This window comes from Chlorocebus sabaeus, chromosome 13 (assembly GCF_047675955.1).
Source record: "Chlorocebus sabaeus isolate Y175 chromosome 13, mChlSab1.0.hap1, whole genome shotgun sequence".
Taxonomy (NCBI): Eukaryota; Metazoa; Chordata; class Mammalia; order Primates; family Cercopithecidae; genus Chlorocebus; species Chlorocebus sabaeus.
Window position 1 is genome coordinate 20,811,566 of NC_132916.1, and position 26,151 is coordinate 20,837,716.

The following is a 26,151-nucleotide window of genomic DNA, read 5'->3' on the forward strand; positions in this document are numbered from 1 at the left end:
GCAGAAATTCTCTGTTTTGGATATGAAAGTCCCAAAGATTCCAGATTTAAGTGTTCTTTTATTCATCTAACAAAACTACCTTCTGTGTGCCAGGCACCATTCTATTAATACTTGTTGGGGATGTGGTAGCCAGACAAGCTTGCTGTCTTTAGGAGGGATACTTTCATTAGGGAGAGGTAGTTAAGGAAAACAGTAAGATAATTTCAGATAGGAGAAAGAGTTATGACAAAATACATTTTGAAGGTTATCAGGGTATTCTGGTGGACTGTTTGTGACATCGTGAGAAAGACGAACTATGTGTGCCTTGTAGGTTTTGGTGTTGTTTTGAACAATTGGAGATGTCTGTTAGGCATACAAGTGGGGAAGGTAGGCAATAGGATATATGATTTCAGATCTCAGAGTGGTTATGAAACCAGAAATATAATTTGGAGGTAATTGGCATAAATATGGTTCCAAAAGCCACTGGACTTAATGTGATCACCTAGAGAGAGCATATATGTATATAGCAAATGGTTTCACTGCATTATATTGCATTTATACTTTCTTTTTATTTTGTTTGTAATTCCAGCCTCTGCTGCCCACTTCTTTATCAGTTGAAGATGCTGCCATATTGCTTCAGCAGGTGATGAGGGCATTCAGCAAACAGGCCTCAGCTGTAGTCTTTAGCGACACTGTTGTAGTCAGTGAAAAATTTATAAATGACTGTACAGAACTGTTCCGTGAGCTGATGCACCAGAAGGCTGAAAAGGTATGCCAGATTTCCTTTTATCTGCTAATCTTAATGAAATATTCAATGTAGAATCATCTGATGTCTTTTGAAAAATGGGATAAGCAAAAGCGAACACTTGGTATCATTTATTATTTCCCTTTAATGTATCATTCCTTTTTATTTTCTCTCCCAGATTTGTTTTTTCTCTTATTCCCATCAAAACATATGACTTAAAAGTTGATGAACTGACTTTATAAATTAAAATAACATAAATGAAATTACACACTTTTCAGTTGTTTCCTGAGGTTGGTCCAACTTTAAAACATCAAAATGCACAAAAAACAGTATCTGTAGATATGTACAAATATACAGTGTATTTGTCAATCAATACACAATATATTAATCTAGCAGAGTCTCAATAGTTTTTCCTATTTGGGGTACACAGACAGGGTAAATTACTGAAGAAAGAAATTTTGTTACCATTTATTAGTTCCTCAGAGCAACTGCTGTCAAAGTATTTTGAAATAGAGGTCCTGCCAGGTCTGTGTTAATGACTCTTTAGTTCATGTTTCTAGTTGGCAGCGTCACCTCCTTAAGCCTGCTCTCAAATAGGTAAAATAGGCCTATTTATTTTAAACTGTTAATAAATTTATGAGGGCTTATTAAATATGTAAATTGTTTAGCTGTTCTCCTTCTAAGCCCTTTAATAGTCTAAAAATGAGATAAACTTCTGCATTTAACCTGATAAGCAGCAGAGAAGATTAAAAAGTATACATGTTTGATGTCAGCAAACCTGAATTTAAAATGTGTATTCTCTGTATGACTTTGGACAAATAGAACTCTAGTTTCCTTATCTTTAAAGAAACGATTATGATGCCTACTATGGAAAGAATAAATATAAATAAGGGATATATGTAAAACATCTGTTCCATGTGACCTACCAGTTATTAAATGCCTCATTTTTATTTGGGATTTCTTACTCAAGTAAAAATTTAACATGGTCATCACTTTTCTTCTTTCCTTGGGCTCCTCCCTCTAACCACAAAAGTAAATTCAGAAAAAGGTGATTATCTTGCATGAACTGTCAACATTTTAAGCATTTTCCTTTAGAAAAACAAAAAGGAAATAATATTGTTTTTATCATAAATGTATACTTCTGTCACTAGAGATTATAGGACCCTATCCCATCAGAAAGAATCAGTATCTGAACTTGGAAATACTTCATCGTTGTTATAAACTTTTGGAAAGCAGAGATTATTAAGAATGAGTCCAGAGGGGGAAAAAAAAAGATTATATGACCTACTATGCAACTCACATATGGTAATTTGGGTGGAGTAGGGGATGAAGGGTTCATTATCTTTAATAATCTCAAGTATCCAGGTGGCATTGGAATTGGGAGTCTCAAAAAACGAAGGAGCATGGGGCATCGATTAAGCTGTGGTAAAACCAGCCAGTAACAGTTGGAGAGGATTGCATCTGATTGCCACTGTGTAATCAGTTGTTAAGTGACAGGATAGGATTTCTCACTAGTTAATAATGGGTACAAAAAAAGTCAAGAGCAGCAAGGGAAGAGACCTATTTTGGGCAAGGAGAAACATTTCCCTTAGAGTGACAGCTCTGAAATAAAGCTCTATAGTTCTTCTAAGCAACAAAACCAAACAAGAATAATCAGTGAGTATATAAACAACTTTTATGCTTTTGGAAATGCTATATGTTTTTCCTACCAAAAAAACCCATGTTTTATTTTAGGAAATGAAAAATAATCCTGTGCATTTAATCACCGAAGAAGATCTGAAACAAATCTCCACTTTAGAAAGCATTAGTACAAGTAAAAAGGATAAAAAAGATGAGCGAAGAAGGAAAGCAACAGGTAATAAATTGTTAACAAGGAATATTCAAAGATAAGTTTTATATTTGCTGCAGTGAACTTTGCATTTATCACATGTATTATGCCCTTTGAAAGGCCTTTTATTTTATTGATTTACCTTTAAACAGCTAATACCAACCAAATATTTTGCCAGTGTGTTAAATTTTATATATTAAAATGGAAATATTGGTGATTATGTTTTCTGTTTTTTTGTGTGTATGTGTGAAAACTTAATTTTGTCACCATGCTTATCTCTTGTTTTTCCCCATCGTTCCAGCCCAGTAGCCCTTTTATTTTTTTTGATTCTCAAACTTGCCAGGGTCATAGTCACCTCAAAGCTTTTCCACTAACTGTTCTTTTTACCTAGAATGCCCTCTCCCAAACTTTAGTAACTGGTTTATTCTTTCATTCAGAACTCAACTTTAAATGCCACTTGCTTAGAGTGGCCTCCTAACCCTTCTGAGTAGTAGCCACAGTCACTCTCTGCTGCCTCATTTTGTCAATTTATTTGCATCACTTTATCACCATGTTGTGTTTTATTGTTTGGGAACTGTGTTGATCTCATTGTTGTACTCTTGCTACATACCCAAAGCACCACTTGATATATTTTAGGTGTCCTATAAACATACTTATTAAATGAAAGAATTTCTCAATGAAATATTTTTATATTTCTTTTTCTAAAGTCACTAGAAATTATTCTAGGTATCACTGATATGCTTGTAATTTGCGTTGGAAAAGTAACATGTATTTCCATAGTTTTTATAGTAAGAATAGTGTTATTAGTGCTTTATCGGAACTGAAGAAATTCAATATTCAGCATTTTTCATTAATAAATACACTCCTAATTCTTTGAGTTAGTTTATTTCCTCATCCAAAATCTTTTTCTGTAAAACCTTTCAATAGCATTATGAAATTTCTCTATTCTTCCAGGAAAATTAATAAATTACTTAAATAAATCACAGTAATATTCATAGCTATGGATATTTTATCATATTATTTGAAGATACAGTTATAAATTTGCCTTAATTGATGACTTACGTCAGTATAACTAGTCTATTTAATGTTTTATTTCTTATTAAAAGTTAAGGGTCATTTGTTGTTTTATTTTCAGTGATAATGCTATTGTATTATAATTGTTTAATTACAGTGTGTGGAATCATGTCAATCATGAATGTCCCCCGCCATAGGAAACTTATTGCCAAATGTAAAAAAGCATGTTCACTTTAGGCTTATGCTTTTGAAAATAGAATTTTTTTATTTTCAAAGCAAGGGAAAATGAATTAATAGAAGTTTAATTCTAGGATATGATGAAATCTAAGGCAAATCTATTTAGAATTTAGAAAAAGATCTTCAGTGATTATTTTATTAAAAAGACTAATCTTTTACTTATTTTATAGTAATATAACATAGTTGTAATATGTTCAATGGTTTAAACCCATTATCAGTATTCCATTTTGTAGAGTAGATATTTTACATGTAAATATCGAAGAGCAGGGAAATGCTGAAGTGGTATTTTTTATTTTTATTTACAGTGTTTGCATTTGTTTCATTTTTTTAAGTCAATAGGTAATGATACTTTTATACTTAACCAATTAATATTCATTGTCAACATTTATGGAGCACATGTTATGTTTCAAGCATTTCTGTAAAGAATATATACATTAATGACACATGATCCTTACTCTTCAGAAGTTTATAATCTGGTTGAGTGGCAGATGAGTCAGGATGTCTCCTCTAAAAACAGGTAATAATCTTTCAACCAACAAGGCAAAATAAGAATAATTAAATTTGTGAAGTCTTGTAATAGAAAGTTATTGATGAGGCTGTGGTAACACAGATGAGCAAAGGAGGACACATTTCTTTTGGGGAAGGTAGAAGAGGAAGTGAAGGAATGGATTTTTGTTAAAATATTGAGAGTTACAGAAAAGAGGTGACATTAGAGAAGGAGAAAGAGAATGCATTTAGAGCAGTCAGTCTAAGTAGATTGCTCAAAAGATTTCATATTTTATTTTTTATTTATTAGATTTACTAAACTTTTAATAAGGGAACTCCAAATTTAAAAAGAGTCTAAAAATTTCTTTATTTTACCTTTATTTTTTCTGCTGTAAAGTTAAATACAACAATATAGCATCATTATTTTCTAAAAGTGATGATTTAGTTATGTAATGCTAACTAATGTCATTTTCCCACCAGAGGGCAGTGGAAGCGTGAGAGGAGGAGGTGGGGGCAATGCCAGAGAGTACAAAATTAAAAAAGTCAAGAAGAAAGGAAGAAAAGATGATGATAGTGATGATGAAACTCAATCATCCCACACTGGTAGGTAGCTTTTCTTTACTTTTCCTTGGTGTACGTGTAATATTTTTAACATATTTTCTTAAGAGGTAAGTAATTAGGTATATATGCTAATACAGGAAGTCCTTGTTTTGCAGTTTCAGTGGCACAAATTTCAGTTACCACACTTTAGTTAAATAATATCAGTCCAGTAACAACACTGTTTATCTTAAATACTAGATACAAAGATACTTTGGTACTGAGTATTGTATAAAGTACAGATTTCACTGCCAGCTCTTCAGTCCACAAATCAGTACATAAATAACAGATGCATATCATGATCTGTGACAATCACACCACTCATTTTATAGTTTGTCAATGATTGGTCACTACACATTGGTTATTCTTTATGCACAGACAACAAAGCATGTAGCTGTATTGCCTAATTGTCTCCCAGTTATAAACGCTGTGATATTTTACAGAAATGGATAATCATAAAGAGAATTGGCCAACAGATATAAAAGCGCAGCAAAGAAATGAAAAGTGGTAACACTGAAAATAAAATTGGAATCAAACATAAATGGAGTTATAGAGGGAATGGCTGACTGTGGGAATGTTGACACTGCCATTGTTCAAGAAAATGAGGAAAGTGGTTATGACAAAAAGGATGAAAACATCTTAGAAGATGTGAAATGGGCAAAAACTTTACAGTTCTTGGAGATTTTCCAAGACATTGAAAAGGCAAGGGATAAAACATTGGAAGCTGATTCAGAGTTAGAAAGTGGTATAACAATTTATAAAGCATATGAAGGGTACTTGCTCCATACTGCAAGTTAATTGATAATAAGAAGAAAGCAAACACTGTTCAAACTATTCCTGATAAGTATTTTACACAGAAATAAAACACTTTCATTCTCCATGATCTAATGTATTAAAATACAGCATATTAAATTATAAACATTAGTTTTACTTTTCATTTTCCTATACATTTATAACCAACAGTAAAAGCTTTTAATGTTTACCAAAAATTTTTAAAGGCCACAGACCAATTGTAATTTTTCCCATTGATTATTGAGAAAGCTTTGCATGGTTTCACCTTACCTTGATCATTTTTATGGTCTTCCACTGCCATGTAAAACAAGTATTAGGGTATTTTTGAAAAGTAGACTTTTGCAAATTTAAATAGGAAACATTAATTTTATGTACCTTTTACTTTCATAGTAACACCTAACAGGTTGGTTGCTTATATCTAAGAGAGAGAATTAATTATATGCATCTTTCTTCTCCTAGACTTGTTAGTGCTTGGCAAAGAAAGTCTACAAGAGATATCTTTTGTTTTTCTAATTAAAATTAAGATATTTTTAATTTTTCTGTTTAAAAAGGGTAAACTTAATGAAACCATGATACCACCCTCTTCCTTATCCCCACCTAAATGAAAATTAAAAATATATATATATATATATTTAAATGATAATAGGTTGAGATTTGTGTTTTCCCTCTTTCACAGAATTCATTACATACGGGCTATAGCTGGAAGATGTAGATATCAAGTAATGTGCCTGCAGCTATTAATGTTCTACTTGCTGTTTGTAATAGCACAGTTGTTTAAGATTTGTCTTTAAAGTATTCTGCGATAGGTAGAAACTACTGTTCCTCATGTATGTAAAACAGTGTTAATTAAAGGAAAAGTATCTTTATAGGAACTACTAGCTTTATCCTTATTTCAAATAGTATTAAGACTATCCATTGTGAATTTTAATTTTTCACTGGTAAATGAATATTCCTGTTGCCCAGGTGTACTAGGCATGTGGGTGAAGAGGCATTACAAAAAAACACTTCTCTAATATCTGTAATCTTAAATAATTGTTAAATGAGGCATGTGATACTCCTTTTGTGAATAGATTATTATTGAAAGGAGCTATAAACGTAGTAAAACCATCTTACCTTTAAAAATGTAATTTCAGTGCTTTTGAAAAAAAATTTGTGTTGTAATCTCTGAAATGGAGGATGAAATTGGGTTCTCAGCTAAAATATAGGATCAACTCAGTATGAAAGATTACTAGAAGAAAATGTAATTTAATAACCTGTAAAATGCATAAAGGAATTAAACAGGGAAATCATAGATCATTTAATGTGAACATCAGGAATGGACAGCAGATCCCAGAAAATAATAGTACTGTCTGTCTACTCTAAAGCTAAGATGTTAAGTCCTTAGATTTTTATTTATAGTGAAAATTGATTTTTGAGCCATTTTATTTTTATTTCTAAGGTTTTTGCTTGTAGAATCAATAACTTAATTAAGCTAGAAATAATCACTTTTATACCTTTACAATTTCTAATGGAAATATTGTTAGCTTGCTTTTGTCTACAACCCATGCTTTCCTAAGTAAATGGGTGGGCATGACGTTTGCACAGTTAACAATTATTTTCATTACAGTAACTGCATACAAATTTTCCATACTATAGACTTATTTTTGTGAGAGCAAAAATACAGAATTTTGAGATTTTTTTTATCTATGCCTTTTCCAAAAGATAAATTTTAGCTTAAACAATTATTGGAATTGTGATTCACATGATTATAAAGACTTTCCAAAGATCTTATTTAAATTATAAGGATTATTTAATATCTAATAAATTTATATTTTTATAAAGGAGGAAAAACTGCCCAATATTCCTTGTTCAACAAAGATAAATTATTCTTTCCTTAAAAATTTGTTTTGAAATACTTGTTTTGATTTCTGGCGATTTGTATCATCCAGGTTTAACAAAGGGGAAGACCCTTTATTATTTTCTGATTGACTTGTAGAAAATAATCATTTTTAAATGAAGTTAGAAAATGATCACATAAGAAATTTTACCACTTCAATAAAAAACCTTCAATAAACTAGGCATCAAAGGAACATACCTCAAAATAATAAGAGCTACTTACGACAAACCCACAACCAGCATCATACTGAGTGGAGAAAAATTGATAGAGCCATTAAGAACTGGAACAAGGCAAAGGATGTCCGCTCTCACCACTCCTATTCAACATAGTACTAGAAATCCTAGCCAGAGCAGTCAGGCAAGAGAAAGAAATAAAAGCATCCATATTGGAAAAGAGGAAGTAAGATTATCTCTGTTCTCTGATGACATGATCATGTACCTAGAAAGCCATAAAGACTCCTCCAAAGACTCCTGGTCTTGATAAACGACTTCAGTAAAATATCAGGATACAAAATCAGTGTACAAAAATTAGTAGCATTTCTATATATCAGTGCCTTTCAAGCTGAGAACCAAATATTATTTTTTTAATAGCTACAAAAAAAAAAACCTAAGAATACATTTTACCAAAGAAATGGAAGATCTCTACAAGAGTAACTACAAAACACTGATGAAAGAAATCATAGATGACACAAACAAATAGACATCCCAGGCTCATGGAGTAGAACAATCAATATTGTTAAAATGACCATACTCCCCAAAGCAATCTACAGATTCAGTGCAATCTTTATCAAAAATGAACATCATTTTTCACAGAATTAGAAAGATATACTCCTGAAGTTCATATGGAACCAAAAGAGAGCCTGAATAGCCAAAGCATCCTAAGCAAAAAGAACAAATATGGAGGCATCATATTGTCTGACTTCAAATTATACTACAAGGCTATAGTAACCAAAACAACATGGTACTGCTAGAAAAATGGACACATAGATCATTGGAACAGAATACACAATCCAGAAATAAAGCCACATACCTACAACCAACTGATCTTGGACAGGGTCGACAAAAATAAAAAATGAGGAAAGGACACCCTATTCAATAAAAGGTGCTGGGAAGAACGAAACTGGATCCCATCTCATCATATACAAAAATCAACTCAAGATGGAGTAAATATTTAGAGTGGAGTAAATATTTAGAATGTAAGACATGAAACTATAAAAATCCTAGAAGAAAACCTGGGAAAAAATCTTCTGGACATTGGCCTAGGCAAAGAATTTATGATAAAAATCCCAAAAGCAAATGCACCAAAACAAAAAATTGACACATAGGACTTAATTAAACTAAAAAGTTTCTGCACAGCAAAATAAAGAATTACAACAGAGTAAATAGCCTTTAGAATGAGAGATAGTATTTGCAAATTATATTTCTGACAAAGGACTAATATCTAGAATCTACAAAGAACTCAAGAAAAAACCCATTGAAAACTGAACAGAGGACAGGAACAGCTATTTCTCAAAAGAAGAAATACAAGCAGCCAACAAACACTTAATAAATGCTCAAGATCACTAATCAGAGAAACGCAAACTAAAACCGCAATATATCATCATACACCAGTCAGATACACCAGGCTATTATTGAAAAGTCAAAAAACAACAGATGTTAGTGTTGATATGGGGAAAAGGGAATGGTTATACACAGTTGGTGAGAATGTAAATTAGTTCAACCTCTATGGAAAACAGTATGAAGATTTCTCAAAGAACTAAAATTAGAACTACTGTTTGACCCAGCAATCCCACTGCTGGGTTTCTACCCAAAGGAAATGAAATTATTATATTGAAAAGACACGTATACTCATATGTTCATTGAGGCACTATTCACGATAGCAAAGTCATAGAACCAGCCTAAGTGTCCACCAATGATTGACTGGGTTAAGAAAATGTGGTATATACCATGGAATACAATGTAGCCATTAAAAACAATGAAATCATGTCCTTTGCAGCAACATGGATGCAACTTGAGGCCGTTACTCTTAAGTGAACTAACTCGGAAACAAAACAAAATACCACATGTTCTCACTTATAAATGGGAGCTAAACAATGGGCATACATGGAAAATAATAGAAGGAACTCCAAAATGAGGGAAGTTGTGGAGGGTGTGTGGGCAGGGCAAGGGTTAAAAAAATTACCTAATAGGTACAATGTTCAGTTTGGTTAATGGGTACAATGGAAGCCCAGTCCCTACCAGTATGTCTTATATTCATGTAACAAACATGCATATGAAACCCCTGAATATAAAATAAAATATTTTTTAAAAGTTTTATTATATATCCTAATTTCAAAATTGTTTTTACTAGTTGTTGCTATTTGACATTAACAATTGAGTAATGAATGAATTATTGTCTTACTAAATATATTAATGGAGTCCTATTTGCCATTTGGTTGCATGTTATTTATTTATTTATTTGCCATTGCACATGTCTGTTATAGGAAAGAAGAAGCCAGAGATCAGTTTTATGTTCCAGGATGAGATTGAAGATTTTTTGAGAAAACACATACAAGATGCCCCTGAGGAGTTTATTTCGGAACTTGCTGAGTACTTAATAAAGCAAGTATAAAATGTATCTTTTCTGTTTTATGATAGAAATTCAATGGGTTAAGTAAGATTTTTTCCAAGATCATAAAAAGCAAATGTATTAGATATTTTTGTTTCAAACTTGGACTTTAACCTAGCCACCAAATTCCAGATTTTGTTTGCCTACAGCAGCAGTTTAATTCAACAAATATTTGTTAAGTGCTTTGGGCAAAGCAGTATGGGAAATAAAAGACAGGAGCTGGAAAGTGTCCTCATTCACCGATCTTACAGTCATAAGTCTTGGTTAGGGAGAAAAACACCGGCATTAACCACTCGCTGGTCTCTTCGATAGCACGAAAAATAACATTCAAAAGGAAGAAAAGATAATTTTCTATTTTAATTTGGCAGAAAGTAAACTGTTTAAGGAGAATATAGAGTAACAAATTCACTTCAAAAAGAACAAATTTAGGCACTCCTACCTTGTGAATGGCTAAGGGTATTTTTATATAAAAATGAGGAAGATTATGTTTAACTTGACCATGGTAGTAACTTGGTAACTAACCTGGTCATCCCTCAAGTTAGTTTCACTGTGTACGCTTCCATAAATACAATCCAGGAGAGCAGTGTATCTAACTTTGATTTTAGAAATACAACTTCTGTGGTGATAATTTTTTTTAATATAAGTATTTTTTGTGCATAAATGTATTATAGAACTATATTTTTCACATGGAAAAAAATGAAATAGTTACTAATCATTTTGCACTGCTTTTCAAAATAATTATTTTAAGTTAGGCATAAAAAGATTTTCTTTAAATATATTTTAATATTTTAGAAATTGAGAATTTTAAGTTGGAATTCCTGAAGATAAAGAACAGATTTATAGTCTACTATTCTCCAAATTAATTTTAAAAAGCAATTTTGAATTATGGAGGTTTTGTTCTTGGTGTCTTAATTGCAATAACCTTGAATACTTTAAAATAGAGAAAATCTATTTCTGTTTTAATTCCTAGGGTTGGGGAACAAATTGTTAGTGAACTTGTCTCTAAATTAATTTTATTTGTATAAAAAATAGAGATCTCTATTCTTAAGCATTATTTCCATAGAAACAAAATTCCTTATCTACATAAATATTCAGTACATTTTAGTGAACTAAATATATTTGTCTTGTGCACAGACCTCTTAATAAAACTTATCTCGAGGTGGTACGTTCAGTATTCATGTCTTCGACGACTTCTGCTTCTGGGATGGGCAGAAAACGCACAATCAAGGACTTGCAAGAAGAAGTTTCAAACCTGTACAATAACATTAGGTTATTTGAAAAAGGGATGAAGTTTTTTGCAGGTATACTTAATCTTTGTTAATCTTATTTTTTTCATTGATTTTCATAATTTGGGGAATAAATTAGTCTTAATAAACTTCCTTTATTTTCCAGATGACACACAGGCTGCTCTTACCAAACACTTGCTGAAGTCAGTGTGTACTGATATCACTAACCTCATTTTCAACTTCTTAGCTTCGGATTTAATGATGGCCGTAGATGATCCTGCAGCCATTACAAGTGAAGTATGTTAGTATGTTAATGATCTGCTTACCGCTCTTCATGTGTTCTGTTTTGCATCTATACACATTTTATTTTATCTTATTTGGAGTAAAGAGGAAAATAAAATACAGTAAAAGAAGTTTGAGGAAAAAAATCTAAGATTTTTTTATTCAACTTTTGTACAATAATATATACAGTTGCTAGCAGGATTGGCAGTATAACTAGTCTGTTAAAAATAATGATGCTTTATTACTTTAGAATAAACAATTTTTTCCTAATTATTATGTCACATTCCCTCTTCCTAATGACTAGCAAATCCCATAACATTCTGACCCGTTTCCATATCTTTGAAGTTATTTTTCCTTTAAGGACATCTCATTTCAATGTTTAGACTAATTCCAATTTAATTTTTTAAAACTCTAATCTCAAACTAAATTCAAAAGCTCATCTATTCCCTTCTTGCGATGTAATGTAGAGCAACGGCTCCCAATTGCATAGAGAAAGAAAGGTGCGGTCTATCCCAAGATGACAACCCCTCCTTCTCGTCCTCTTTCTTCTCTATCCTCCTCCCACCTCCTCTACCTCCTCTTCCTCTTCCTCCTCCTCTTTCCTATTCTTCCTCCTCCTTCCTCACCTCTCTAGGTCCACTTCAAGTTGGAGATTTAGGAAAAATGAGGGAAGAAGAAGTGTCTTGATGTGACTGACTACATATCACTGCTTTGATCACAGTCAAACCAAATCAGTCTGATGTTTGTGGTCTTTGGTGATGTAGTTAGTCATTGCCTCATAGGCAATATAAGTTGTTTCCTTGGAATGTTGTTTAGTTTCATGTGACTTCTCACAGTAAGGACCATCCCTCAAACAGAGGAACGGTTATTCCTCCTACCCCAGCAAGGTGCTGGCCCCCTTCCCTTCTTCTTGAGCAGCAAATTCCCAATTGTCTGGACAGTTTAATGTCTCCGGCCCTTGTACCAACCTCTGCTTTGGAAAATACAGGAGATCCTGTTCCATGCCCTTTAAGGGCCACAGAAGGATTGGTGTGTGATTGGGGCAGGGAGGCTAGACAGGAGCAACTAGTCCCTAATCTTCCCAGACATTATACACTTCAGAGCCTGTTGTCAAGCCACTTCAGAGCCTGTTGTCAAGCCGTTCCAGCAAGTCTGCTCCAAAATTTTATGCCAGAGGAAACTAAAAGACTCTGATCAAGAATACCGTAAAACTTCAGTGAACACTTACATGTAGAGAGAAGTGCTGAAAAGATTTCCTCACACCATAGAGCATAACAAGCATCCAACCTCGAACAAGAGCTCAGTCTCCCATCTTCTAGGCATCCTTGGTCTTTATGAGTGGGGTCCTTCACAGCTGGTACTGGGGAGAGAAAAACACTCTCTTCCTGCTCCAGTGGAAGAATTAGCCTCTTAACCCAAATATTCTGTTTCTCACAAGGTCAGTGACTCTAGTCTTTCTCTTACATTGATGAAGCAGGTGGGAGCAGCAGGGCTGTATCTAGCCTGTTTGGCTGATTGGCTGTTGACTCTAATAATGTTTTTGTCTCTAATTTGAGATCTAAAATTCAAGAATATGATAAATTCCACTCAGCAACTTGTTACAGTATTTTTTTCACTTTATCTTGTATCCACTGCATGTCAAAAGCATAGTACTGAAAGAATATTTATTTACCCCTACAGATAAGAAAAAAAATTTTAAGTAAATTATCAGAAGAAACCAAAGTAGCTCTTACAAAACTCCATAACTCTCTGAATGAAAAGGTAAGTAAAGTTTTATTCTGTTTACATGTCAGGGCTAGCAGTTTGTTACAAAGATCTTGGAGTAGATTTTTTATCAGAGTAATTGTAAATCCAATCTAAAACTAGTATTTTGCACTCAGCTGCCTCTTTGAAAGGTGAAGAGAAGACCAAGCTACTGGCATTTTACCATTTTTAGTTCTATATCACAATTTCTAATTTATTGAGAAAGTGACCCTTTTAAAAATTGTATTTAGGTTGTAAAATTACAAAATAGTTATTAAATGGCTGTACTTCTTTAGGCAGTTATATATAGAAGTAAATTATGGTATTCAATGCCTTTCAGAGCATCGAAGACTTTATTTCTTGTCTGGATTCTGCAGCAGAAGCTTGTGATATTATGGTGAAAAGGGGAGACAAAAAAAGGGAAAGGTAACATTAAATTAATATATATTTGGTAGTGTTCTTAAATGTGGGACTTTTCATATCTGAAATTTGAATTTGTCTGACTGTTACATAGAGAATATGTATCTAATGTGTCTAATATATCTAAATGGCTGTAGACCTTCCAGATATTCAAAATCTTAAAATAGTTAGATATTTCTCTCTGACCCTCTGGATCAAGTAGCAGAGTTTCTCTATCCTATGGTTCATCAAGCCCAGGAACTTTTTATTAGCTTGGGGACTTTCCTTACAGCAAACCTCATCTAAATCAGTGCGAATTTGTTTGACCTCCAGCAACTCAAAACAAAAAACATACTTTGAGTATTCCCACTCTATAGCTTTTTCTTTAATTTTGTAGCATACTAATCTATCCATGCCATTTAGGTTTTATGTGTATATATCCCATATTGAAAAGTTAACTTAAAATATTTATGGAATTAGATAAACTAGAGAAGCTAAAAATTAACAGAAAGGGATGAATCGAAATTGGTGAGAACTTCTTAAATTATGATAATGAATTTGTGTGCTTTTTTTTTTTTTTAGACAGATACTATTCCAGCATCGACAAGCACTGGCTGAACAGCTGAAGGTCACGGAAGACCCTGCTCTTATTCTGCACCTCACATCAGTCCTGTTGTTTCAGTTTTCAACCCACACCATGCTCCATGCACCTGGAAGATGTGTCCCACAGATCATTGCTTTTCTTAATAATAAAATTCCAGAGGTATTATATTTTCAGTACACTTGAAACTTTCAAAACTTTCAAAGTTTTAGATTCTGAATATTTCGAGTGGATTGAGACGAATTATTGTCAGCACTCAGGTATAAAACATATTAACATCAAAGTCCATTTCCAAAAATGTGAACAGAGGATTAGGAGATTAATTTTTAAAAATTCCACATAGCTCAAGAATCTTTCAAGAATGTTCTGAGTTTGGAAATTAAGCTTTCAGAAAAGATACAATTATGTCAAATCTCCCATTTCAGCTTCTTTAGGTTTAACTTATCCATCAACGACCCATTCAAAAGTCTTTTCCTGTCCCTTTTACCTATAAAACCCCTCAACTAAAAGGGAACTTCCCTATCCCTTTGACTGTATCTTTGGTGATAGAACCAGGCAGGGTCAACTTATGGTAAAGTGATTTGCATTCATGTTTTATCTCTTCTAAATTGTACACTCCTTGAGAGCAGAAACTGCTAGATTAGACTTGCTACTTACATGGCCAGTTTTTTGTAAAGGTGAGGACCTTCAATGTGTATTAGTTAAAGAAATTCTACTTTATCTGTTCCACAGAGAGTTAAATTGTGTTGGTTAACTTTTCTTTCCCTTTTCACAGGATCAGCATGCTCTTTTGGTAAAGTATCAAGGTTTGGTTGTAAAGCAGCTAGTCAGTCAAAATAAGAAGACTGGGCAGGGAGATTATCCCTTGAATAATGAATTAGGCAAAGAACAAGAAGATGTTGCCAATACTCGTAAAGAGCTTCAAGAACTTTCTTCATCCATTAAAGACCTTGTTCTCAAATCTAGGAAATCATCTGTGACAGAAGAGTAATGATCTTAATTTACATTTGTCATATAGTAAACATTTTCCCCCAAGATTGGAGGTGAGTGGTCACAAAAAAGTAGTCACTATACAGCTCCCCTCTCCTCGCAAAAACCACCTCATACACACACAATTCAGTTAAAACAGTAGTGTTGTATTAAATGTAAATCTTAAAAAGACGTGAATTTTTGTAAATTGGGTTCGTCATGGAAGTTTTTTTCCACCTTATTTTCACACAAATACTATATGAAATTTTTCACATAAACATTATTTTCACATAATTTTAAAAATTACATATTTCAGGTTTGTTTTCTTTCCAAATATTGAGTGAAAAACAAATTTTCTGATCCATTTATCCCTGGGGAAGGATTCATTTGTTGTGAGTGCCAGTATACTTAAATGTATACTTTAAATACATTTAAGTAGAAATTTAAAATGTGGTCTTTTTTTTTTAAAAAAAAGAAACACTTCTGTGTCAGAAATGAAAATAAATCATGTATTTTATTTTTAAATAGAAAACACTACTTCAAAACTAAAATACAGATATTTACAAAAAAAGAAAAATTATTACTAAGCCCTTTATTTTTGGCAGAATAAACATTGATTTATGTTGGGGCCACAAGGATGCCTTTACAGGTGCACAAGAAACGCTAGAGTGGCCCATGCATTGTTGTGTTCTATTCTAAAACAAGCTACTAACAAGAGAGAGAACACATGCAATTTATTACCAGTAAGCATAAGTCATATTTAACATTGGAATAAGCATTTTATACAAAGATTTTTCTTTGATCCAGTTTGCATTTGTACATTTTATTTTTTTAGTTCCGTAGCTGCTCTATCACATAATACTTTGTAAATACTAGTGTGAAAAACAGATAGGATGCTTTTTCCAGTGGTAGGAACATCTGTACGTGCATTTAAATCATTACAAGCTTTTTTCCAAAACTAGAAACCCTTATTAAAAAAGAAGTATTTTTGTTTTCTGAAGATTATTAGTTAAAAATAACTTAAAAAGGTCCTTAGAGTAATAATTTCAACCAAATGAATTTCAAGCAACAATTTACTATTTATCAAAAAGGAATTTAATTATTTTTAATGTAATTACAAATTAAATTTCAAATATTTAAAAATACTATTTTATATAAATCCTTATGACATTTTAAACTTTATATTTTAAAATATTTGAATACAAAAAGATCAGTCTACCTCTACTCCATTCTAGACAAAGTATTAATCCTTAGTGAAAGTAATTAAATTGCTGACTTGGCATTATTATTAAAGTTGATAGGAATGCAACATTAAATTTAAAAATGTTTCCCGTGGGTAATTTTCTATTATATATTTTCATATGGAAAGGGAAAAATGATAAATCCTCTGTAATCACAAACCCCAATTTTGTTTTGTTTATTCAGCTTCTAAAATATTGAACACCCAGACTTTTAATTCAATCTTTAAGAACCTTATCATTTATGTTTCAGTAGATATGAAAGTAATCCATGTTTGTGTCAAACGATCATAGAAAATAAATAGAAGAGACAGTGAAGCAAGTAAAAAGAAAAGCATTGTTTTAATTTGTTTGCATTTTTTTCATTTGTCAAAATACTTCTTTTGTTGCCACAGTAAAGAACAGTTTTTATTGTTTTGTAAGTAAAATTACATATAGCTGATTTTGTATGTAAAGATTAATTTCCTTAATAAAAATTATTATATGTTTACTGTGATCTTAATGGGCAGGGTTAAGAAAGTTATTTAAAATAAAGTTACCTATTCTACTAAATGTTATAGTACTTTGACGCTTCTATTAACACAAAGATTAATTGGTGCATATATTTTATGTATATATATTTTAAATTCTCATTTTGAACATTATTAAAGGATTTTATTTTTCTTACACAAAAATAGTTCCATAGCTCTCAGTGTCTTTCATTCCTTGAGAGTTTGCCATTCTAGAACCATTTTATCTTAGTAAATGATTTCTCAGTTAACTAGATTTCAGCAAATGTGTAGCTGTATTCTTGCATATGCTAATTCCTGCTCTTGCAGTTGGGGTAGAAATATTGGAAAATGTGCTTAGGTATTCATGTTCATGTGTTCCAGCTCTAGACTTACATGTTTTTCAGGAGTCAAAGGAAACTCTTGGCCATCAGAAAGATCCAATGAAGAGTGGCATATAGTATCAAAATCACAGTGTATTTTGTGAAAAGACCTTAATGCTAAATTAGGACAATAAGTGTAATAGTTGCTTAACCTGAATGTAGAGCCATCTTGAACTTATTAGAGAATACGCTTTAGTCAGACCAAAAAGCACCAAGGGTAAGGTCAGGGTGCAATGGTGATCTGAAGCTGGAATCAGATTGAAAAGGAACAGTTCATTCCTTCCTAAGAAACGACACTAGACCCAGAGTGTATCAGTCCATTTTCACACTGCTAATAAAGACATACTTGAGACTGGGCAATTTACAAAAGACAGAGGTTTATTGGACTTAAATTTCCACGTGGCTGGAGAGGCCTCACAATCATGGCAGAAGGTGAAAGGCAATGTCTCACATGATGCCAGACAAGGGAAGAGGAGCTTGTACAGGGAAACTCCTCCTTTTAAATTCATCAGATCTCATGAGATTCATTGACTATCACGAGAACAGAGCAGAAAAGACCTACTCCCATAATTAAATCACCTCCCACCCTGTTCTTCCTATGACACGTAGGAACTGTGGGAGTCAGAATTCAAGATGAGATTTGAGTGGGGACACAGCCAAAACATATTCCATCCCTGGCCCCTCCCAAATCTCATGTCCTCACATTTCAAAATCAATCAATCATGCCTTCCCAACAGTCCCCCAAAATCTTAACTCATTTTAGCATTAACTCGTAAGTCCACAGTCCAGTGTCTCATCTGAAACAAGGTAAGTCCCTTCCTCCCATGAATCTATAAAATCAAAAGCAAGTTAGTTACTTCCTAAACACAATGGGAGTACAGGCATTGGGAAAATACAGCCGTTCCAAATGGGAGAAATTGGCCAAAACAAAGGGTCTACAATCCCTACGCAAGTCGAAAGTACAGCAGGCAGTCAAATCTTAATGCTCCCTTTGACTCCATGTTTTGCATCTGAGTCACACTGATGCAAGAGGTGAGTTCCCATGGTCTTGGGCAGCTTCCCCTCTGTGGCTTTGCAGGGTACAGCCTCCCGGCTGCCTTCAGAGGCTGGCATTGAGTGTGGCATTTCCAGGCACATGGTGCAAGCTGTCAGTGGGTCTACTATTCTGGGGTCTGGAGGATAGAGGCCCTCTTCTCAGAGCTCCACTAGGCAGTGCCCCAGTAGGGACTCTGTGTGGGGGCTGCCATCCCACATTTCCCTTCTGCACTGCCCCAGCAGAGGTTCTCCGTGAGGACCCTGCCCCTGCAGCAAACATCTGCAGGGACATCCAGGCGTTACCATACATCTGAAATATAGGCAGAGATTTCCAAACCTCAATTCTTGACTTCGTGCACTCGCAGACTTAACACGTGGAAGCTGCCAAGGCTTGCGCTTGCACCCCCTAAAGCCACTGTTGGAGTGGTTGGGATGCAGGGCACCAAGTCCCTAGGCTGCACACAGCACGTTGACCCAGCCCATGAAACCATTTTCTCCTAGGCCTCCCGGCCTGTGATGGGAGAGGCTGCTGTGAAGATCTCTGACATACTATGGAGACATCTTCCCCATTGTGTTGGTGATTTAACATTAGGTTCACTGTTACTTATGCAAATTTCTGCAGCAGGCTTGAATTTCTCCTCCGAAAATGGGTTTTTCTTTTCTATCACATTGTCAGGCTGCAAATTTTCCAAACCTTTATGCTCTGCTTCCCTTATAAAATTGAATGTCTTAAATGGCACCCAACTCACCTCTTGAATGCTTTGCTGCTTAGAAATTTCACCCACCAGATACCCTAAATCATCTCTCTCAAGTTCAAAGTTCCACAGATCTCTAGGGCAGGGGAGGAATGCTGCCAGTTTCTTTGCTAAAACATAACAAGAGTCACCTTTGCTCCAGTTCCCAACAAGTTCCTCATCTCCATCTGAGATCACCTCAGCCTGGACTTTGTTGTCCATATTGCTCTCAGCATTTTGGGCAAAGCCATTCAAGTCTCTAGGAAGTTTCAAACTTTCCCACATTTTCCTGTCTTCTTCTGAGCCCGCCACACTGTTCCAACCTCTACTTGCTACCCAGTTCCAAAGTCACTTCCACATTTTCGGGTATCTTTTCAGCTGCACCAACTCTACTGATACTAATTTACTGCATTAGTCCATTTTCATGCTGCTGATAAAGACATACGCAAGACTGGGCAATTTACAAAAGAAAGAGGTTTATTGGACTTACAGTTCCACGTGGCTCGGGAAGCCTCACAATCATGGCAGAAGGTGAAAGGCACATCTCACATGGCGGCAGACAAGAGAATTTGTGCAGGGAAACCCCTTTTTAAAACTATTAGATCTCGTGATGAAACGACACAAAGATAGATGTGTACCCGCCCCCCCCCCCCGCTACACCCTTTGTTCTGCTCTCTAATCTTTGCACATACCAGAGATTTTGTAAGTTCTGTGAGTACCTGTTTTTCTGCACGTACCAGAAATTTTGTAAGTTCTGAGGCAAGGTCACAAGATGTGTTTAAGTAAGATAAACTCTTGCTGCCATAAACCTGCTCTCCCGCCTCAAAGGTTGAACCGAAATATCAGAAATGGCGGGAACCAATCATAGTTAGCCAAATCGCCTTGTTCAAACACTAGCCAATCATATATCTGATTTGTATAATAATTCTATGCCCACTTTTCTTAGACTATATAACACTGCTCGGAGCTCAGTGGGGGAGCTCTCCTGCCCGTCTCGTTTCGCGAGCGAGGGAGAGTTCCAGGTTCGAACCTGTAATAAAGATCCTTGCTGCTTAGCTTTGACTCTGGACTCTGGTGGTCTTCTTCGGGGAATAAACGGTCTGGGCATAACAGTGAGACTCATTCACTATCTCAGGAACAGCACAGAAAAGACCTGCTCCCATATTTCAATCACCTCCCACCAGATTCCTCCCATGACACATGGGAAATGTGGGAGTTACAATTCAAGATGAGATTTGGGTGGAGGCACAGCCAAACCACTTCACAGAACCAAATGGAATTTTTTTCTATCAAGAACTAACTGATGTGAGTTGGGAGGGAGTATGAGGATGGAAGATTTACTTTCTTTCACTAAGACGAATGAAGAATTTCCCCCAATACATGGGAGATGCAATAAAAGCACACAAAAACACTCCCCTGGGATGTACATTTTCCACACAAATCTGGGAGCACTGTTCAAGTGGCTATTTAGATGACCTACAAATTCACACAAGTTGCTCTATCTTGAGGACCCTACTAAGCATACAACAGAATAAATACAGCCAGGAGAGACTTCTTTCAAACCATCTAAGAATGAAACTCTGACTTTCAGGCTTTCAGAAAAACAATTTGTATTCCACTTACATCATAAAAAAGAAGGAATAACCACTGTAAACACGTATTCAATGTTTGTAAGTTCCCAGTGTTGTATTATTTGTTTTATCAAACTTGCCCCTAGTTGCATCTTTATTTCTCTTAAGTGATTACTAGTAAGACAACGTGGGTGTTTGTTTTAAGGAGCAAGAAAAACAGGATTACACTGATGGTGAGATAGAAGAAAGGGAGGACATGGTGAATTTATGGACTTGGCCTAATTTACTAGATCTTGTATGACAGGTAAATACTAGGAAGACACATATAAACTTTAAAAGTATGCTTTACTTTCAAGGAGATAACAAGAGTGAACAATTACAGTTAAATATAGTGTCTTGGTAGAAGTACACAGAGGGTGTTGTGACAAGAAATGAAATTGAGACTGTGTTGCATAATGGGGAGGCTAGAAATGACACCTGAACCAAGAGTCCAGAGAGAAAAAAAGAAGGATTAGCCTTGGTGAAAATGAGAGAAGGGAGAAGAGCACATTGGGACAGAGAAAAGGAGGAACAGAAGTACTATGACGCTAATTAGAATGAAAGAATGAGATGTGGGGAGCCCAGAAGTCTGAGAAATATGATAACTGATCTGGGGAAGTAGTGTAAGATAAAGTAGAGAGAATGGGGGGTTGTGAAATGCCTTAAACACTAAGCTACAAAGTTTAACCACTATCTCAAAAACACAGAAGCCTTTAAAAGGTTCAGCTAACCAGGAAAATTAAATTATTAGATTTGTCTTCTAAAAAAATTACATTCTGGAAAGCAATTTGGCAATTTACCAAAATTCTTTAAAACGTACATATTATTCATGAAATTAATGTCTTCCTTTTCTGAGAAGTAAAATGACTAAAAACTGTATATGCCTTTTTTTCCCAGCCTCTAGTAGAGAGGAACATGGACACCATGTCTTGCACAGAAACGGGTCAATCTTGGCTCTGAAATAGTCTATTCAGATACTAGTCTGCCAAAGAAAACTTTTATCTGATTAGTCCACCAAAGACAAAAGTCTCAAAGGTTGTCTCATGTTTTGTGTCATTCAGTGTAAAGAAGTAAAAGTGCTTTGTCAAACTGTTTTACTACTGAGCCTGTCTTTACTCATCTAAAATGCAGTCTTTAACCTAATTCTATTATACAGACTTCAGAGTTGGGTAAGAACTTGAAGATATGACACGTAGAAAATATAGTCGTTTAAATACAACCTAATAAATGTAAATGTACTTAAAGTCAATGTTCTAGATTTTTCTCCTTTCCTCTTTTCAATCTTAATCTCAGTCCTGTGATTCGTATGTTATAAATGCTGAGTGTATCTTTTAGTGTTGAAAAAAGAGAGAAAGGAAAGAGAGAGCTATTCCTTTATATATTTTATTATATCACAACTATTTTTTATAGCCACTTTAAAAAATATTTTATTGACTTGCCCATCAGTGATAAACTGGATAAAGAAAATGTGGCACATCTACACCATGGAATACTATGCAGTCATAAAAAAGGATAAGTTTGTGTCCTTTGCAGGAACATGGATGAAGCTGGAAACCATCATTCTCAGCAAAGTAACACAAGAAGAGAAAACATCACATGTTCTCACTGATAAAGGGGAGTCGAACAATGAAAACACATGGACACAGGGAGGGGAACATCACACACCGGGGCCTGTTGCAGAATGGGGGTCTGGGGGAGGGATAGTATTAGGAGAAATATCTAATGTAAATAAATTTACAAAATACATTTTGTAAATATATTTACAAAAAATGTAAGTATTTCTCTTCATCGTTAATATATGAATAATATAAAGTATAAAGAGGTACACAAAGATTTCATCTGGGCTGTCTTGGATTGCAAGTCATTTTACATTTTACATTTTTGGTATATGTTTTTCAGTTTCTGTTCCAGATTATCTGCAAGAAGCATGTATTTTATAATTTGACAAACTTTTAAAAAAATAATATTGTTCTATAGAGAAGGATAGAAAGGGACCAGGCTGAGTCAGATGCCAGTTATTTTATGGCTGATAGAATAATCTGAATGAGAAATGTGAGACATGGAATGCAGGGATGAGGATAAATTTGAGAAAGATCATTTAACAAACTAGAACCTACAGAAGGTGGACAATGATGGGGATGGTGGAGAATAGATGAGGAAAGGGAATACTCTAACATAAGGGGTGGATGATTGTGCCATTCCCTGAAGTAGGATATACAGCAAACTAACAAGTTTGCAATGGGGAGAAGACAAAGAGGATTATTTGGGACTGTTGAGTTTGAGATGTCTGGGGACTTCTAGACACGGTTGTCTAATAGATAGTGGAATACTGGTCTGGAACCTTGAAGAGTGGTATCAGATGAAAGTACACATTTGGGAATCATGTTGTATAATTGTTCACTGTTTCGATGAAGAACATGATGGAGAACCTTCAGAGAAGCATAATGAACAGAGGATAAAGCTCTAGGGAAGACTGAGGTGAATAGAGAGAAGGCTGAAGATGCTAAGAGCAAACAGAAAATCAGAAGAGTGTAACAAGGCAAAACCAAGGAAAGATAATTTCAAAAAGAAATAGACATGGCCAGAGATGAGAATTTTTCGGTAAGACTGAAGACCATGCTCTTTGGGTTGCTAATCAAGGTTGTATATGATCTTAATGAAGCTTTTTTGGAGTGGTTCAAGTGAAAGACAGATTGTAATAAGTTGGGAGGGAGAAGGAAACTCAGAATGTTGTAGATTTGGAATGACTTGGTGAATGTAGATTACCCTCTCAGGAAGCACGGGAACAAATAAAGAGGGTGATGGTCCCAGGCACTTTTACATCTCAAAGACTGCTTTCTTTGCCCATAAAACAAGGAAAATACAGCTAGTACCTGCTTAGCAATGGTGTCCTAAGGATTAAAATCTATTACTAATGAAATATACTTGTATCCTTTTGCTGAATCCAAATTTATTGTTGTTAATCACCATATGTTCATTTTCATAATGTCTTAATCAGTAAAGTCAAGTGAATAACAAAACATACAGTTAACTGGCTCTGCGTTTCCCTAGCTCAAGTTCTTTGACTGTATATACCCGAGTTTGACCTTAGAAGATATTAACATTTCACTCCTTTAGCACTTAGAACAAGGACAGTTTAAGTTTGGTCTGGAATTAAGGCAGAATTTCTTCTCTCATCCTGCCTTCCAAACTGAAGAAATGGCCTCAAATGGAGATTCTAAGAGAAAATGTCACTTGCTTTATGAATCAGTGTGCCCCTCTGAGAATACCTATTGTGGATTGGTTTAATATCCAAAAATTTCTTCAGATCCAACTCTTGACATCGCTGTCTACTTTTTGTGTTTCAAAGATTTCAAAAAACCCAATGAGTTTATGCTTTATGAAGTCATACAGCCATGGATGTGATGTCACAATTGTGGCCAGCTCACCAGGAAGCAGGCAGAGCAGGAAAGGCTGGGTCTACACTGCAAGTCCAGAGAGCAGGGAACTACCTTGAGTACTCTACTCAAACTTATGTCTCAGAGTTCCCCAATTTCCCAAGAAGGCAGTGATAGAGGCCACAACCCAGGGGGTCATCTCTCAAGGTACCAATAGCTTTGCAGGTAAGAGCATGGGGCCTCATCTCTTTCCAGACAGTCCAAAAGAAAAGCTCAGCAGTTCAGACATTTCCAACCTAAAAGAAGGGTTCTGATCACCACCAGAAAACAAAGAAAACAAAGCCAAAAACAGATTGAGGAAACAAAAAATACATCATCCTTTTAGAGCATTATTTTTATAAATATGCCCTTAATTTAGCCTAGTTAGTGGAAATTTCTCAAGTGTGTATGTATCTGTGTGAACGTTGTGTATTTTAAACTTTTTGGAGCTTAGCCAGATACTTCAAATGCTAATCCTGGCAGAATTTCCCTTTAAGGATGTCCTGCAGAGAATTTGTTACTCATAGTTTTAAGTAAAAATTGACAAGTAGTGCTTTTTCAGCCCGGTAGGAGTAATGTGCATGGTGTAAGACTTGGAGAAAATGCAGGGACCCTTCTGTTTTCTCCTGCAAAGTTGAAAAAGCTACATGCAGTTGGAAAGGATCTTCAGATGGTGCTGGTGACTTTCTGTTCCTTTGGGAGTTAACACGCATATGGACTGGAGGAAAAATAATCAACGTATATTCTCCTTTTGTATTGTTTAAATCACAGGAAGAAGCGGCTTTAAGACAAAGTGAGTTCTTTCCACCAAATGTTTCCTTTGTTTTGTTTTGTGGTATTTCGACTTCTCTAATTTTTTTTTTTAAGGATGAGAAATTTTTATAAACTTTCCAGTAACTCCTTAAGAGAAAAATTTTGCTTGGCAAAAGTGTATGCCTTTTGAAGTTTCTTGGCCATTTTAGCTAAAGATTATCAAATTTTATATGCTGAGCTATTCAGATTTCTCATTCTCATAACTTGCGTGTGGAGGTTACATAGTGCCAGATAACTCCTTGGAATTGTCTCTTGAGTTTTTCTAATGGTTTTAATGCAGGGTACAGCTTTATTGTTGTAAAAAGAGGAAGAAGAGGGGGGCTCTTGAGATTTTATTTGCCTTCATTTATTTGAATGAATAACATTATCACTTAGCATATTTTATGACTAGATTTATATTTCAAGAGCACATTTTGAAGTCACTTACAGGTTTTAAGTAAAAGGAGTTAATGAGATTCCTGCTATTTTCAAGAAAAATCTGCCTACTTTCCAGAAGTGGGCATACAAAAATTCATAATCTTAGGTTTCCTAAGGTTAAATTAAAATATCCGTGTTTCCAGCCCACAGAAATATATAATAGACTCTATCAATTTAAAGTGCTACTTCTTGAAACAGAGGTAGTGTTATTCAGGCAAAAAGCATACACGCCATATGTGTTAATGCTTTCTCTCTCACTATTTTAGTCATATCCTCTTTGGTACCTATCATTCATTTGAAAACCAAATGTAGCTCCTCGGCTGTCATTTCAGACTTCAGAAAATTGGAAATTAAAAAGAATTATTAACAAAATGCATAGCTCTTATACATAAAATGTAAGGAAATCCTTGAACCCTTTTAGCCCTCATTTCATATCCATAATACCATCATGTGTAAATTCTAGCATTTTTATTAGCAAAGCATATGGATTAAAATTTAACATAAGTATTGCAAACATATGTATCATACAAGATATTTCTTAACATATGTGTTATGATATATGCTTAAAGCCGTAATCCAAATTGCTTTAAGGGGAAGGTAAACTCTGGTGTCTGTTTTCTACACTTGTTCTATTTA

General features: G+C 34.6%; 2 protein-coding genes across 2 annotated transcripts in view; both read left to right on the forward strand.

Moving 5' to 3' along the window:
• The window catches only part of UFL1 (UFM1 specific ligase 1), a 29,431-nt gene extending 12,136 nt beyond the window's left edge, over positions 1-17,295 (forward strand). The window contains exons 10-19 of the mRNA XM_038001107.2: positions 569-748; positions 2,459-2,579; positions 4,770-4,892; positions 10,037-10,154; positions 11,296-11,462; positions 11,554-11,684; positions 13,350-13,430; positions 13,753-13,838; positions 14,394-14,574; positions 15,188-17,295. Of these exons, the coding sequence (XP_037857035.2) occupies positions 569-748; positions 2,459-2,579; positions 4,770-4,892; positions 10,037-10,154; positions 11,296-11,462; positions 11,554-11,684; positions 13,350-13,430; positions 13,753-13,838; positions 14,394-14,574; positions 15,188-15,403 (1,404 nt within the window). The 3' untranslated portion in view covers positions 15,404-17,295. The remainder of the gene's footprint in view (positions 1-568; positions 749-2,458; positions 2,580-4,769; positions 4,893-10,036; positions 10,155-11,295; positions 11,463-11,553; positions 11,685-13,349; positions 13,431-13,752; positions 13,839-14,393; positions 14,575-15,187) is intronic.
• A 7,552-nt stretch (positions 17,296-24,847) lies between these two features.
• FHL5 (four and a half LIM domains 5) overlaps positions 24,848-26,151 on the forward strand; it is a 57,443-nt gene continuing 56,139 nt past the window's right edge. The window contains exon 1 of the mRNA XM_008007544.3: positions 24,848-25,078. The gene's annotated coding sequence lies outside the window, so the exon portion shown is untranslated. The remainder of the gene's footprint in view (positions 25,079-26,151) is intronic.